Source organism: Anoplolepis gracilipes, chromosome 4 (genome assembly GCF_047496725.1).
Source record: "Anoplolepis gracilipes chromosome 4, ASM4749672v1, whole genome shotgun sequence".
NCBI lineage: Eukaryota > Metazoa > Arthropoda > Insecta > Hymenoptera > Formicidae > Anoplolepis > Anoplolepis gracilipes.
In genome coordinates this window covers 6,210,220-6,224,450 of record NC_132973.1, presented here as the reverse complement: position 1 = coordinate 6,224,450, position 14,231 = coordinate 6,210,220, and the positions used below count along the sequence as shown (strand labels likewise).

The 14,231-nt window shown below is 37.2% G+C and overlaps 2 protein-coding genes across 10 annotated transcripts in view; one reads left to right on the top strand and one right to left on the bottom strand.

Annotated features, from left to right (window-relative positions):
- The first annotated feature begins 58 nt into the window (after positions 1–58).
- Positions 59–1,738, top strand: LOC140665478 (tropomyosin). Its single transcript, XM_072891654.1, has 6 exons — positions 59–298; positions 365–498; positions 800–988; positions 1,215–1,290; positions 1,365–1,497; positions 1,656–1,738. The coding sequence occupies exons 1-6, from the start codon at positions 59–61 to the stop codon at positions 1,736–1,738; spliced, it is 855 nt and encodes a 284-aa protein (XP_072747755.1).
- A 118-nt stretch (positions 1,739–1,856) lies between these two features.
- The window catches only part of Dscam2 (Down syndrome cell adhesion molecule 2), an 85,742-nt gene continuing 73,367 nt past the window's right edge, over positions 1,857–14,231 (bottom strand). For 2 of the 9 annotated variants that reach the window (XM_072891647.1, XM_072891646.1), the window contains exons 12-30: positions 12,528–12,647; positions 12,189–12,362; positions 11,891–12,041; positions 11,233–11,381; positions 10,971–11,102; positions 10,363–10,663; positions 9,914–10,092; positions 9,636–9,805; positions 9,419–9,557; positions 9,224–9,341; positions 8,595–9,046; positions 8,088–8,269; positions 7,515–7,908; positions 7,195–7,338; positions 6,821–7,006; positions 6,267–6,478; positions 5,826–5,979; positions 5,646–5,748; positions 1,857–5,321 (exon numbers count right to left, since the gene is read on the bottom strand). In XM_072891647.1, coding sequence (XP_072747748.1) covers positions 5,075–5,321; positions 5,646–5,748; positions 5,826–5,979; positions 6,267–6,478; positions 6,821–7,006; positions 7,195–7,338; positions 7,515–7,908; positions 8,088–8,269; positions 8,595–9,046; positions 9,224–9,341; positions 9,419–9,557; positions 9,636–9,805; positions 9,914–10,092; positions 10,363–10,663; positions 10,971–11,102; positions 11,233–11,381; positions 11,891–12,041; positions 12,189–12,362; positions 12,528–12,647 — 3,707 coding nt within the window. In that variant the 3' untranslated portion in view covers positions 1,857–5,074. Of the gene's footprint in view, positions 5,322–5,645; positions 5,749–5,825; positions 5,980–6,266; positions 6,479–6,820; positions 7,007–7,194; positions 7,339–7,514; positions 7,909–8,087; positions 8,270–8,594; positions 9,047–9,223; positions 9,342–9,418; positions 9,558–9,635; positions 9,806–9,913; positions 10,093–10,362; positions 10,664–10,970; positions 11,103–11,232; positions 11,382–11,890; positions 12,042–12,188; positions 12,363–12,527; positions 12,648–14,231 lie in introns of those variants that run through there. The other 7 variants (XM_072891652.1, XM_072891651.1, XM_072891649.1 and 4 more) reach the window with 6 other exon arrangements.

The following is a 14,231-nucleotide window of genomic DNA, read 5'->3' as shown; positions in this document are numbered from 1 at the left end:
TTTTAATCACAGTTTAAAAAAATATTTTTAACTATATACATAGCTTTTCAACGAAACCATGAATGCCATAAAGAAACGACTACAGATGCTAAAGCTTGAGAAAGATCTCGCGATGGACAAAGCTGATTTGTGCGATCAACAGGCGAAAGAGGCAAATCGGAAGGAAGAAAAATTGAGAGATGAAGTTCGCGAATTAGCGAAAAAACTGATGCAAATGGAACATGATCTTAAAGTGAGCAAGACTCAGATGATAAAATCAAACAAGGATCTCGAGATAAAGGAGAGACTCTATATCGTGGTTAGTGAATCAGATAAATATATTATACCTTCTCAATTCGTTCTTTCTTCAATTGTAAAATTGCAGACGCAGTCGGAATTGGCTGTGTTGAATAGAAAAATGCAACAGTGCATGCAGAATCTAGAAAAGTCCGAGGAACGACGTTTGTCGGCTCAAACGAAACTCACGCAAGCCATGGAAACTGCGGAAGATGCAAAACGGTACATATTTTAAATTTTATAACATTTATTATACAATATTTTATACTGAATAGTTATAATAACATTATTAAATTTTATTATAACAGTCTTATTAATTCGTTATATTTTATGAATCACACGTAATTAATATAACACAAAAAATATTATATTTGGTATATCTATTATTTATAAAACGTTATATCACTATAAATTATAAACGTTCAATTTTTAGTTTTTTTATTTATTAAATTTTTAAATCATCGTTGTTTCCATTACGAAACAAGTTATGAGCTATCATAATCGTAAAGTGATTCTTGTTCAGCATCTGTAAAGTCCTGGAGAATAGAAGCAAGCAGGACGAAGAAAGAATGGACCAATTGATGACGCAATTGAAAGAAGCCAGGCTCATCGCTGAAGACGCTGACGCTAAATCGGACGACATTTCAAAAAAATTGGCGTTTGTCGAGGACGAGCTCGAAGCGGCAGAAGAAAGGGTTAAATCAAGCGAGGCGTACGTATCGCACTCAATTCTCTAAATATAAAGACTGCATTCTTTTCGGCTGAATCCATTCATCTATTTTCAGTTTGCTTAAATAAGAATATCTCACAACGTATATTCTTCTTTTTAAATATCACTTATCCTCACAATTTTTATAAGCAATATAATTTTAGGTAATTTTTTAAAAGATCTTGTATATGTTATAATGTGAAATAATGTATAATTATATGCATTTTAGGAAAATTCTCGAGAGAGAAGACGAGTTATTTATCGTCGGCAATATACTAAAATCTTTAGAAGTGTCCGAAGAGAAAGTAATAATTTTTCTACGTTTTATTTCCATCATATTTCAAAAATCAAAAAAATGAAAAGGAACTATTTATTGCAGGCTAATCAAAGAGTGGAAGAGTTTAAAACGCAACTGAAAGAATTAAAAGTGAAATTGAAAGCTGCAGAAAAGCGTGCTGTAACTGCTGAAAAAACTGTCAAGATATTTATGAAAGAAATGGACAAGAGAGAAGGTAATAATCATATTGTGTGTGCGTTGCGTTATTACGCATTATGTGTGCGTAATATCCATTATTATGCTTATTCATATATGCGTTTCTTCAAGTTTAAAATTTTTCAAATCTGTCAAATATCAATTGTTATTAATAAAAAAATTATTGTTTATTTTTAGATTACTTATTAAAAGAAAAGGAAAAATACAAATTCATCTGCGATGATCTGGACTCTACATTTTCGGAACTTACAGGATACTGATTTTTTCATCAAATATTCAATCGATTATCTCTAATCACATTTTAAATATAAATATAATCTCAATACTTACGTTTATTGAATCATTTGTTTTCTAGATTCGACAAGAAAAAATCCACCCTGATACTTTACACGATATCAATTTATTTAATCGATTCTACGATCGACACAATGCATCAAAATGCCGTACCACAGATTTAATACAGTTTAAATTTAATCGCATAATTCGTTTTTTTTTAATCGTACAACCTCCGATCGCAGAACGGAGAGAAAATTTACGATGTTCATTTCTGAGAGACTCTCGCGATGTCTCGTGCACCGGTACGTTTTCTTTTTCTACAACGACGTTAATCGTAGTTATAATAACAATTATCCGTTTGATTTATTTACTCGTCTCCATTCATATCGATGCAACAATTAAAGTGCATTCTCCGAGCTGCACGGATTATCGTAAAGAATGACGAGGGATGCACCGAGTTATATCACCGCATCATCCTTCGAGGACCGTATAATCATTCGAACAAAAATACCTCATCGTAATCGAGATCTTAACGTGTCAGATACAATCAGATAAATAGAAAGATTATCTAATTCAGATTACATTTTTATGAAAAATTGTTCACAATCAGTAAAAAATTCGTTGATTAATTTTTCTCGAGATCGTTGGTTATAGAAAATTTTTCATTAATTGTTTATATATGATTATAACGAAGAGAACTGGTCCCCATAAAAGGTTACGAGAATAGATTGACAGAACTCGGTCGGTCCATGAGGCAAGAAAAATGTACAAAAATCGTGTCGACGACAACGTCTCGCAACTACAGCACGACGAATTGCACTTCGTCTTCTCCCCAAAAAAATTGTCCTATCAATTTAATCGAATACTACAAGTTTGATTGACGTGCTTCCCTTATATACATTAACGCGCCGTACATGCTTCTGTCTGGACGCGCCTTGATGCCCGTGTACTCAACATATGTATTTAAATACGTATATCTACGGCCTCGTCTTCGTAGTGTCGCGCACACAGTTTTCCTTAAATTACCGGTATCATTACTTTACGATAAATCTGTGAAATTTTTAAACGTCGCTTACAATATTCTGACATGTGAGACTAGAATTTCTTAACTTTTCCTAAATTGTTTTTTCGTAAGATCAAAGTTATCGTCGACGTGTGTACAGAGATGTACAATAAATTCGGAACAGTCTCCTTTGCGCTTAAATAAACTAGGAAATGGCAATACGTACGCCATCACCGAGAGAAGTCCGAATATAAAACACCGTATAATATACTTAACTATGTAGAGTGACGCTTGGAGAAGGGAGGAAGAAGATCAACAATAACTCCGTTATTTAGATGTCGATAAATGTTACAAAAAGTGTCTTTTTTCTCAAAGTATGTAAAACGATGTTATCAATATTATCCCTTTTTGTACACGGTAAATGATCTGCGGAATGGCAGTGTTATGGAAGTATTGGAAGCTCGCGAGGCAGTAGGATGCGCGCGTTTAATTAATTCTAACGGCAATTTTTTATTAGTATGTACTTTCGATTTCAGTCTGAAGAAGAATCGCGCTGGGACGACTTATTGCATAATAGTAAGATTGGTCGCGTCGGATCACGAAGTGTCTCTCCAGGTGCGCGACATTAGAAGAGAGATTTTCTTAAAGAAGAGAAAGAGACGGTTCTCTTTCTCTCAAAAGCGCCTTGGCCGAAATTTTATAGCGCAAGAAACGAGATCGCTGCGATCAGCTTTTTCGCTTGATATTTCCGATCGTGTGTATATCGCGCTCCGCGCACAGAAAAAACATTCTACATAGAAGTCTTAGGATTAATAACGGACTTAAAGTAATCAACGGTGCTATTATTAATACGTATATAAACTTTACAACGCAACAGAGCCCAATCAACCCATCAACGATCTCCATCTTGGAGATTTGGAAGTCGGTATCTTCTCTCTTCTCCGATTCATTCGTATTTCATCTCGATCTTTAAAGTAACATCATGCGCGCATCAAACATAGAACGTGCATTTTTTTCCAAAATAACTTTAGATTGCTTTATACATTTACGAAAAAAATAGAAATTTTTTTGCAAATGTTAATGCAGATAAAATTGATTTATCTAGAAAATATTCAGATATAATGAAAAATTATACATATTAAAAATAATTAAAGCTGTATTATTTAAGTGGTGAATAATAATAAAAATTATAAAAATTAACATATAGAGAAATTATGATAGATAATTTTAGATTATAAATATTGTTTCTCCAATATAACACACTTTTCTTATACATCTTATATGTATATGGATTAAAGTGTTACAGATGTAAGTTGAATATATTCATCACGAATAAATAAAATGTATTGTAATAAATATTATATATAATAATTAAAAAAGTTAGCATAAAAAATATAAAGCTGCGGATACAAAAAAAATGACATAAAATTAACATGAGAAATTAATAGAAATACGGATAGATTTTTTAGCAGATGGTAGCTCGAAATAGAAGCAAATGCAACCTGCCACTATTCTCGTTATGATGATGCGCGAAGGATTCTTCTGTGCTCTGTTCATACGATTAAGTCTTTGGTCTCGAATGGATCGCCCGCCGACGAACAACTCGTAGCGGTCTGAGCAAATTGTCGTTTTGGCACGCATTCGCACACGCGATTCGACAATCATCCACACACTCGGACTCGGACTCATTCACGCACTCTACGCACTCCACGCGTCGCGTCACGGACAAGGAAGAGGAGACGCACGTTTTAGATACTTTCGACTAACTCTCTCTCGACTCAATCAACAAAGAAACACATTTATAGAAGAACAGTTGTACTTTTTGTGTCATAAATTATTAATTAAATATATTAGAAAGGCTAATATATTTTGGAGAAATGTAAATTGTTTTTATTAAATTATAAATTAAATAAGGAGAGATAACAGCTTAATTTAAAAATTGTAAGAGTTTAAAAACTTTTTTCTTTATATGTATAACAAGAAATTATCTTTTTTTTTATTCAGCTAAATGTATGCGTCTGTTCTTCTATATTTGTCCATTTCGTTGCCTTGATCTTGTCTATAATCTTATTTATATGTACGCCTCTCCCTATCAATCGTCATTAACGAGTAGAATGTAATTTATCTATCGACAGAAATATGCCCGTGGCAATCGAGTAGTTCTACCAGTGACCACAAGGGAATTCTCGATGAAACACGAGAAGGAAAGATTAATTTATCTAATCTTTGGCCCACGGGGTTGAGAAAGGAAGGAGAGTAGGAAGGAGGAGAGAGAGAGTCCCTACTATGGAAGAGTGATACCGTGCGGTGGTACAGATTAGACGGCGATGGAATAATCCGACGAAGGATTGTTCTGAGTGCTCGGCCGTGACCACAGGGAACTCCTCAGGCCAAGTTTCAGCTTCTTCAGGGAATCAATGTCGCACTCGGCCTCGCTGAGCTCCGGCCGGTCCCCGTTCCCCGGCGTAGGCACAACCCCCTGATTGCCGCCGACAAACGCGGTCTCCGCGACCGAGATCGGCGGCAGTAGCGTGCGCAGAGAGCTCCTGCTGGGAACATGCCATCTTACGAGATGGGGAAACAGACGAGACTTACTAACGGATGTTGCGAATGAGCGATGAGAAGTAATCGAGTGATTAAATGACTCAAGTGCTTAATTAACACTTGTGTCAATACTTTTTCATTTAATGGTTTTTCAGTATCATAATTTTTCAAGATGCTCTTAATTTCTGATTTAAAGACAAATATGAATTTATACAGCTGAGAACCACTCAAATACTTTTAGGTACAATGATACTGCGTGAGATTATCTAAGAAACTAGAAATTGTGAAGAATTATGACAGAGAAGCTAGATGATGATTTACGTTTGGCGAACTCGAATCGTTACCTTGATCGCCCCCTCCGTGGCAATGACTTTTGTTCGGACATGGGAGAAATGTCCGAAGAGGTGCTCGACGTGCCGTGATAAATAAAATCCGAAACCGCGCGAACTGAAACAACGTATGGTTAGAACATATCAATGAGTCGGTAACGTTTTAATTAAATTCAGATTATAGATAGTAAATACTATGTTTTAGTTTGCCAGCATCTAGTTGATTCGATGACTCCGTGCGCGAGCTTATCAGTTGGTCCGGGTCAGACTCGCTCTCGTCGCTCTCGACATCGCCCGGGGTTTGCTGCTTTCTCTGTTGTCGCCTTCTCGACGAGACGCTCTTCATGCTCTGTATAGATTAAATTTTTGTGCTAATCACAATAGGACTCGCGGGTAACAAAATTATATTTCAATTATAATCGTATTAAATGTTCAATTCTTATTCTTAATCAATTATATATATAAATTAAAAAAGATTTTATATTAGATTTCTGTGTCATTTATTTTAAATTGAATTATTTTAAAATCAAATAATATTTTGAGATAAAATAATATTTTATTTCTGTCTGAATAGAATAAATTTAATAATAATAATAATAATAATAATATTTTAGTAAAGAAAAATCTAGCATATACCGTTGCCGCTGGTGGAGGACTCGCGCATCCTTCGGTCATGGCGTGCTCGTGATACATGAAACTGTGTAGAAGAGTATTGTTCGGATGAAGACCGGCCGCTGTGGCCTCCGCCGCGCCTCCCAGTCCGCCCAATGCGCCCAACCCTGCCAGGCTTCCCCCGCCACCCTCCGAAAGCTGGAACGTAGCGTACGGCGAAATGTCCTCCGCTGTCTCTGTAACCCATCAGAGGCATTGCCTACCTTTCAAATCGCGTCGGGCTAACTGTTTCAGTCGTCCATTCATTTCGATTTTCCTTTTGGTTATTATTTCTTAAAAATCAGACTTATAAATAGTTTTTTTTACATTTTTTAAGACTATGATTTTTTTTAAACTAAGGTTTTTTTTTAATTAAATTCTTTTTTATTCCAGTGAATATATATATATAATACTCATATATTTTTTTAAGTGTCTTGTCTTCTCTTTGCAGCTTCATTTTTAGACAATTTTGTTTTACCATTGAGCGGCGCTAAAGGCAGCCGACTCTTACCTGTGCAACAGTAATTATAGTACCAAACCTGGCAGTCGTCCAGATCGAAACAAAGGTTCACCTGGAATCTTGTCGGGCCCAGCGCCCGTGTTCGCCGCTTGTTGCAGAGCCACTTTATGTATCGTGGCATAATAACGCTCTCGTTGCGTCTCTGCATTTTGTTGATTCTCTTGAGATTCTTTCATCGGCCGTTGTACTTGACCCCCCAAATATCCTGGCGACCATGTTTTTTTATTAATCGCTTTCAACATTATTTTTTTATATATTTGAAAAATATTTTTGCAGATATTTAGAATACAGTATTGCTGATAGAATATGTTTAAATATGCAATTGAAATTCACAATAAAAACTATTTTATGAGATAAAGAAAAATAATTGCATGTTTGTCAAACTGGACTCACTGTTCCTCCAACGAAAAGCGACGATTATCGCTGCGGCAACCAGCGCGATAGTAGCCACGATCAACGGCAGGATAACTTTAACATCTGCATAAAACGGCATGGCCGACGTCATCCCGCGTTTTGACAGTCCTGGAGGCGGTGAGTCTGCAAAGTTACAGGAACACAGTGCTTTTGGATATATGTGTTTAATGTAATAGTTTGCGGATGGCATAGATACACATCCTCGACTGTCGTTTCTTCAAGTGATGAAAATTGCACTAATATTAATTTATATTCTTTTGTTCTATATTATTGTGATCTAAATCTGTTTTCAAACTTACCACCCTCTTTCGTTAACGTCACAAACGTGAACTCTGCCTGATTACTGCCCGCTACATTATGAGCCTCGACCTTGAGCTGATAGACCGAGCTGGGTGTTAAATTTGTCACAACAAATCGCCGTTGCATTTTGACGTTGTTCGACACCAAAGTCCAATGAAACTCATTCATAGGTCTGTATTGAATAACGAAGTATTTTATAGGGCATCCGTTATCGGGCCAGACGTGCAATCGTAGCACCAAAGTAGTAGAATTCGGACTAATGAAAGCGGCCGCTGGTGGAATTCCTGGAGCTTGACCCTGAGTTCGAACCGAGAGCACCGGAGACGGTGGACTGCTGCCGATCTTATTATGCGACGTTAGATACAATTGATACGTGTTTCCGCACAGGAGCCCCTATTAAGAAATTGCAATTGTTTCTTTCCATTGTTTTTGATAAATTTAATTTTAATTCAATGACAAGTAACTCGCTTTAAACACGTAGGTACTAATTAATCGTACTTTATTATAATTGTTATTAACTTCATCAATATTCAAATATATTTCAAATATTCTCCGATTTCGAGCAAATTTACCTTCAATTCGTGGTTGGTAGCGTGGCGAGATAATTGTAACTCATCGAGAGTACCGTGAGTAGTTCGATAATACAATGTGTAACCCGTTAACGGCGCACCACCGTTATGCTCAGATTTCCAATGCAATAACACACTACTCGACGTGGAGCTAGTTACATATAATACTGGAGCGCTGGGCGGAACTGCAACAGTCGATGATGTTATTCTAAACTGCATCAATATTCTGCTATAGTTGTTAAATTAGAATCTATGTAGCAAATTAATTTAACGTGTGCGATCAGCTATTATTAAAATCAATTTAACAATATATTGGCATATTATAATTTCATCATAATAACATTATATTCATTATATATTATGATCATCATAATAATATCGAGTTGATAGATAAATAATCATTTTAATGTTATAATATTGTACATAGATATTCTCTTATAATGTTGTTGCTCATTAAAATATAAACATGAAATAAAAATAGAGAAGTGATTAATTGCAAAAGATGATTACCTTGCACCGTGAGAGTGTAATGCAGCTTGTCGCTGCCTTGAGAGTTCTCCACTTGACAGGTGTAATTCCCGCTGTCCTGCGACTGAAGATTCGACAACACGAGCTCTCCGGTCGTCAAAATTTGCATATTTCTGGCAGAATCGGTGCGAATCTGCTCCGTGGTACCCTTGTACCATTCTCTCGTCGGATCCCCGACCGCGTTACACGCCAACGTGGCCGAACTTCGCCACGGGCGCACCACGTGTCCGCCGAAGGACGTGATCCTGGCTGGTACTCGATTCGTCGGTACCTGCGCCGTCACCCTCGAACTCTGACCTTCGCCCATCCGGGTACTACCGGTTACCCAGAATTGATACTCTACGTGTTGCTGCAACTCGGTCGCCTCGAAATATGTGCTTGTGGCAGGTAACGTCTTCTTGCCGTGATTAAGTTCCTCTCGTCCGTCAACAACTCTGCAGAATTTTTTTTTTATTATCTTTAAGAACTTGATAAAAGAAAAAATAAAAATTAAATTTTATATAAAATATTAAATAGTAAGATCTCAGCCAAGATCTCATATAGATATATGAAACGAGATGCAAATTCTGTTTTATTCTTTTTCTGTATAAAAGATTTTGTTTTATTTTTACCTTGTGTAAAGGTTGTATTTTGTAATAATTCCATTCGGCTCGAGTGGAGGTAACCATGAGATAAAAAGAGCTTGCGGCGAGCTCACGACGACTTTGATATCAGCTGGGCTACCTGGCACTAAATTAAAAACGAGGAAAATATTTATATAAGTTTTATCAAAAGAAATTATTTTGAAATGTTAAATGTTAGATCACCGTCTTCCTCCGTCTGACAGTAAATTGTTGTGGAGGGCACACCGTCGCCGATTCTGGTAAAAGCTAAAACCTGGATAGTGTAATTGGTGTACCGCCTAAGTCCAGTTAGAACCGTCGTTAGAGCGCTCGTTTTACGAACCTAATCAGGAAATTAACTAATTAATTACGATTAAGAGAACATGCAAGAAACAAATGATTAATTTGAAAAAATAATCACCTCCATCTCATCTACTCCTCGCCACGCGTCCGCCAAAATTGGTTCGTAATTCAATTTATAGCCTTGAATAATGCCGTTGCTGTGCGAGTTGGATGGAGGTTGCCAGGACACTTGCAAAGATTGAGAAGTGAGCGCCGCGCATCTCACATCGTCTGGTGGCATGCTGGGAACTGTAAACAATCGTTTTTAAATGATTGTCTTAGAAAACTATCTCAGAAATAATCGAGAAGAAAAAATATAAACAAGAGAATAAAAATTTTTCAAAAAATTCATAATACCGTCTTCCAACGTCTGCGTCAACAGTGGTTCGCACAAAGGTCCTGGCCCAACCTGATTGTAAGCTTGAACGACTAAAGTGTATCTAGTGTAAGCCCTGAGACCTGTAAGTCGAAGCTCCCCGCCACCTTCCTCGCCATCACCTGATACGGAGCTGAAGTTGTACGATGGATTGTTTGAGCTGAAATAAGAATATGCTGCTTATTCTCTTCCGCTAAGGTATTTATTCATAATTCTTTGCACATTCACTTATTAATTTTTCTTAAATATAATTACACAGTCTATCAAGCGTTCAATTTTAAATATAATTTTAATCGATATCCAACTATATATATTATTAAAAATTTATAACTTATTAATTATAGGTGTATAATAAACTTTAATATATATTTAATATATATTTATTTTGTATATTTTACACTCAAAAATTAAGTTTTCTTAAATAAATTACCTCGTTTCTCTGTAACCGACGTTGAAACCTTGTATGTCACCGTGACGAAGTTCCGGCAATGGCGGTGACCAACTAACGAGAATCTCGGACGAGGAAAGAGCTCGAGCTGCGAGATTCATCGGCGGACCAGCTGGTCTCTGCGGTTCCGTCCTGACGACGAGTTCCGCCGAAGGGACAGATCGACCCGCTGGACCTTCCGCTATCACGCGTATGGTATATCTCGTGGCTGGTTTCAGGTCATCGATTAATGCAGCATACGGTAAAGGTGGTCCGGTAAATTCTTGTTGCTGCCACATTCCACCTAGCAGTTTCGATTTCAAGATTTTATTTAAAGATAATAATAAATTGAAAAAAATACATTCTCTTACATCAGATGATCAGAATGAAAAGTAAATTTTAAAACATTACATTGATAGAATATAAAGAAGAGTAAAATTATATATTTGTTGATGTTAGGATTATTTTTTTATACACACATGGTGTTACTTGGATAAACAAATTACAATTTCCAACAGACTAATTTTTAATAAAATTATGATTAAAAATTATGATTACTTAGAAAAACTGTATTTCACATATCTTATTTTATTTTGTGAATAATAATTTACCTTCGCCCTCTTTGTACTGAAGAATATACTTGGTGACCTCGCTAGTGTCCTGCGACTTATGTTGCCACTTAACATTAATGCTACGGCTCGCAACCATGGCAGTTTCTAGGGCGTTCGGTGGTTGTGGTGGCTCTAAAACGTGCGGAATTCGATATTAATGCACTCATGTGTCGATATATATGCGCATAGCGCAAGAATATTACATTTGGAATTCAATTATTCTATATCGGGGCTATATTGACCTACAAAACCTATATCGCACCTTGCACGAGGAGTTGCACCAACTGCTGATCGCGGCCGTAAAGATTGTTCGCCTGGCAAAAATACGCACCGCTGTCGGCGGCTTCCGCCGATGAGATTTGCAACTGCGCGATGATGCCATCCGGCGTTACTTCCTGTTTCACTGCGGCGCTTTATAGCGAATTTATAAAAGTCCATTAAAAACTCTGTGTGAGAGGCATAACTATGAAATATTCATGTAATGTCGCATCATACAGAAGTGACACGCTAATATTTTACAACACTCTCTTTGGACAACACATTTCGGTATTCCCTTAATAAACGGATAAACGAATTATATTTGACCCTTTCAATTGGATATATGGCGCGCCTGCATTTTTCAAGTGGATACATTTCACGTGCCTTCTCTATTATCAATCCGAGATATGCATTATTAATACCTTATAGGTATAACTGTCATATTTCATTTGCTAAATTCCGCTCGACGCGATCGATTTATCGAAAATAACGCGCGGTTCGCAATAAACGTGGCACACTGAACGAGACACGATAATTTAACGAGAATCGTAGAGAGGCAGAGATTTTGCGCCGTGCATTTTAGTTAATTCATCGCGTATTGATTTATCGCGTCCGGGAGCTTCTTTCAATGATTATACTACGTATAGTTAATCTCGACTTACCGGTAATTCGTCGACGGATTAAGCTCGATTTTGCCGCCTTTCAGCCAGATAACGGTAACCGGCTTATCGCCGTGTACCTCACAGTGTAACGTCGCCGTGTCTCCTTTCTTTACGGTTACGAGCCGCGACGGTGCCGCGAAATATGGAGATGCTATAAAAAAAAAAATAGCACAGAAAAAACTGAATGGTAAATGTGAATGATAAGATAGAGGATTTGTTTGTATTATTTATATAGCGTTAAACATATGTTTTTTGACAAGAATTTCATTGCAAAACGCGAATTAAACACGTTACTCACAATTGACTTTTAATTGCACGACCTTTCCTAAACCGCTTCCTATGCCGTTACTCGCGTGGCATAGATAGAAACCTTCTCTGTCTTCTTTCACATGTTGCAGCAACAGCGTGCCATTGCTGAGGATTTTAGTATACGTTCTTTCACGCAACTCCTCGTAATCACCGGCTTTGCCTCCTGTTAAAGAGTGTACCGCATGAATGTCAACTATCATATTCAGTTTACGTTAAAAAAAAAAAAAAAAAAAAAAAAAAAAAAAAAAAAAAAGGGATAGTTTGACAAAAAAATATGTTGAAATAAAATTACTCCGTAAATATATTAAAGTTGCTTTATTTATCTCACCGGTAGCTTTCTTCCAGACAATCGTCGGCGTCGGGACGCCCTGCGCTTGGCAGTGCAGAGCGACGTGACGGTTCCTCTCGACGCTTACGTCGATCGGCTCCACGATCCATCTGGGCGGCACTGCAACGTCAGAGAGACCCGCTTTACACAAATCCGTCATCGAGTGCCAACGTTCAACTTATTATGTTTTGCTTTACTGGTCGTTAGCGATTTAGAGACAGGTACGTTTTCATGATAGATGGAGAATCGTAAAAAAGCGCGGCGCGAACGAAAGGGAGCTACGTGAGCTCGTGTCGCTTTCAACGCGCGACTCTACACGCGTCGTCAAAGAGATTGAATCTCAAACAAACCGATAAAATAGATATGAAAGAGAGAAAGAGAAAAAGAGAGATGTACACACAAAGAAATAGTCTCGCGTGTAAAGCTCTAGAATGTTCTTTTGATCTTTTGAAATGTACGCTACTTTCGTTCAGTTCGACACTTGCAGTTCTCAAATTTCCGTGCTTTTGACGCGACGTACGCGGCTATTTGCATGATGAAGAAACTGATAAAGATACTGAGAGAAGATACCAGTGAGAATGAAGGTAAGTATATGGGTAGGGTAGAGTTGGAGAATCATAGGGTTCATGAATCGATGCGAGGCGTATTTCGCGGGTGTCAATTGATATATATATATATATATATAAAGTCTCGTGTCATTCGCACGCCAGGCAGCAGCAGACAATTCACCTCTATGTTCAACACGGCAACAGGGTAACAAGGAAAGTGACAAGGGACAAGGGCAATCGATCATCTATTATCTGCAACGTTAACTCTCCTAGGAGCTACCAACAAGGACAACGAAACGAAGGCGTTTCTATGATATAGCGCGCGATACAATGGTACGTATACAGCTCTTAGCTCGTAAAAAAAAAAAAACAAGAAAAAAAGTAAGACGAATGCTTGGTCGTCAAAGTTTCTCGACCAGGCGCGAGATTTTGCGTCGCGCATCGATTTGTCGACAAAGTCTCGTAGGGGTTGGTTTTTGTACGATTAGGTGTATTGTTTGGCAAGGTTCTACTTCTTACTGTGGTGAAAAAAACGCTGCACAAGCGAGATACTGTGAGTGGGAGTTTTCAACGTTTTACAAGACGGCAAAATATCGGCCACGCATCGATCGCGTGCGACAATATATAATATATATAGATAGATAGATATAGATATATAGACGTATATGTATATAATATATATGTAACGTGAGTATACAAATATACTCGAGCCCAAACGATGGCGTGTGAAACAAGTAGAACTCTTGGAAAGAGGTACGCAAGGGCGGGATATGTTTAGGTGCGGACCTCGTGAAGGAGGCGAATAATAATAATGATAACAATAATAATAATAACAATATATATGTATATATAAGTACCCGCGTCTAACGACTAGTTCGATAAAGTACGAATTTAATTAATAATATATGTACTACTAGCCTACATTACAAATCGTTAACGAAGCAGAGGATGTATTTGACGCTCGAATTTGAATTCTTTAAATCTATTTTGGAAAATTTAAAGCTTCATTAATCGCTCGGCGAGTGTTTATCTTTTAATTACTTTTGTAGAATTGTTTGTCCATTTTTACGCAAAAGAGAGCTTGCAAATCAGTTGTGATGCGAGCGTTCGGCATCCTCGTCTCGTTACAATAAAAGAAATATAAAAATGAGAAAGA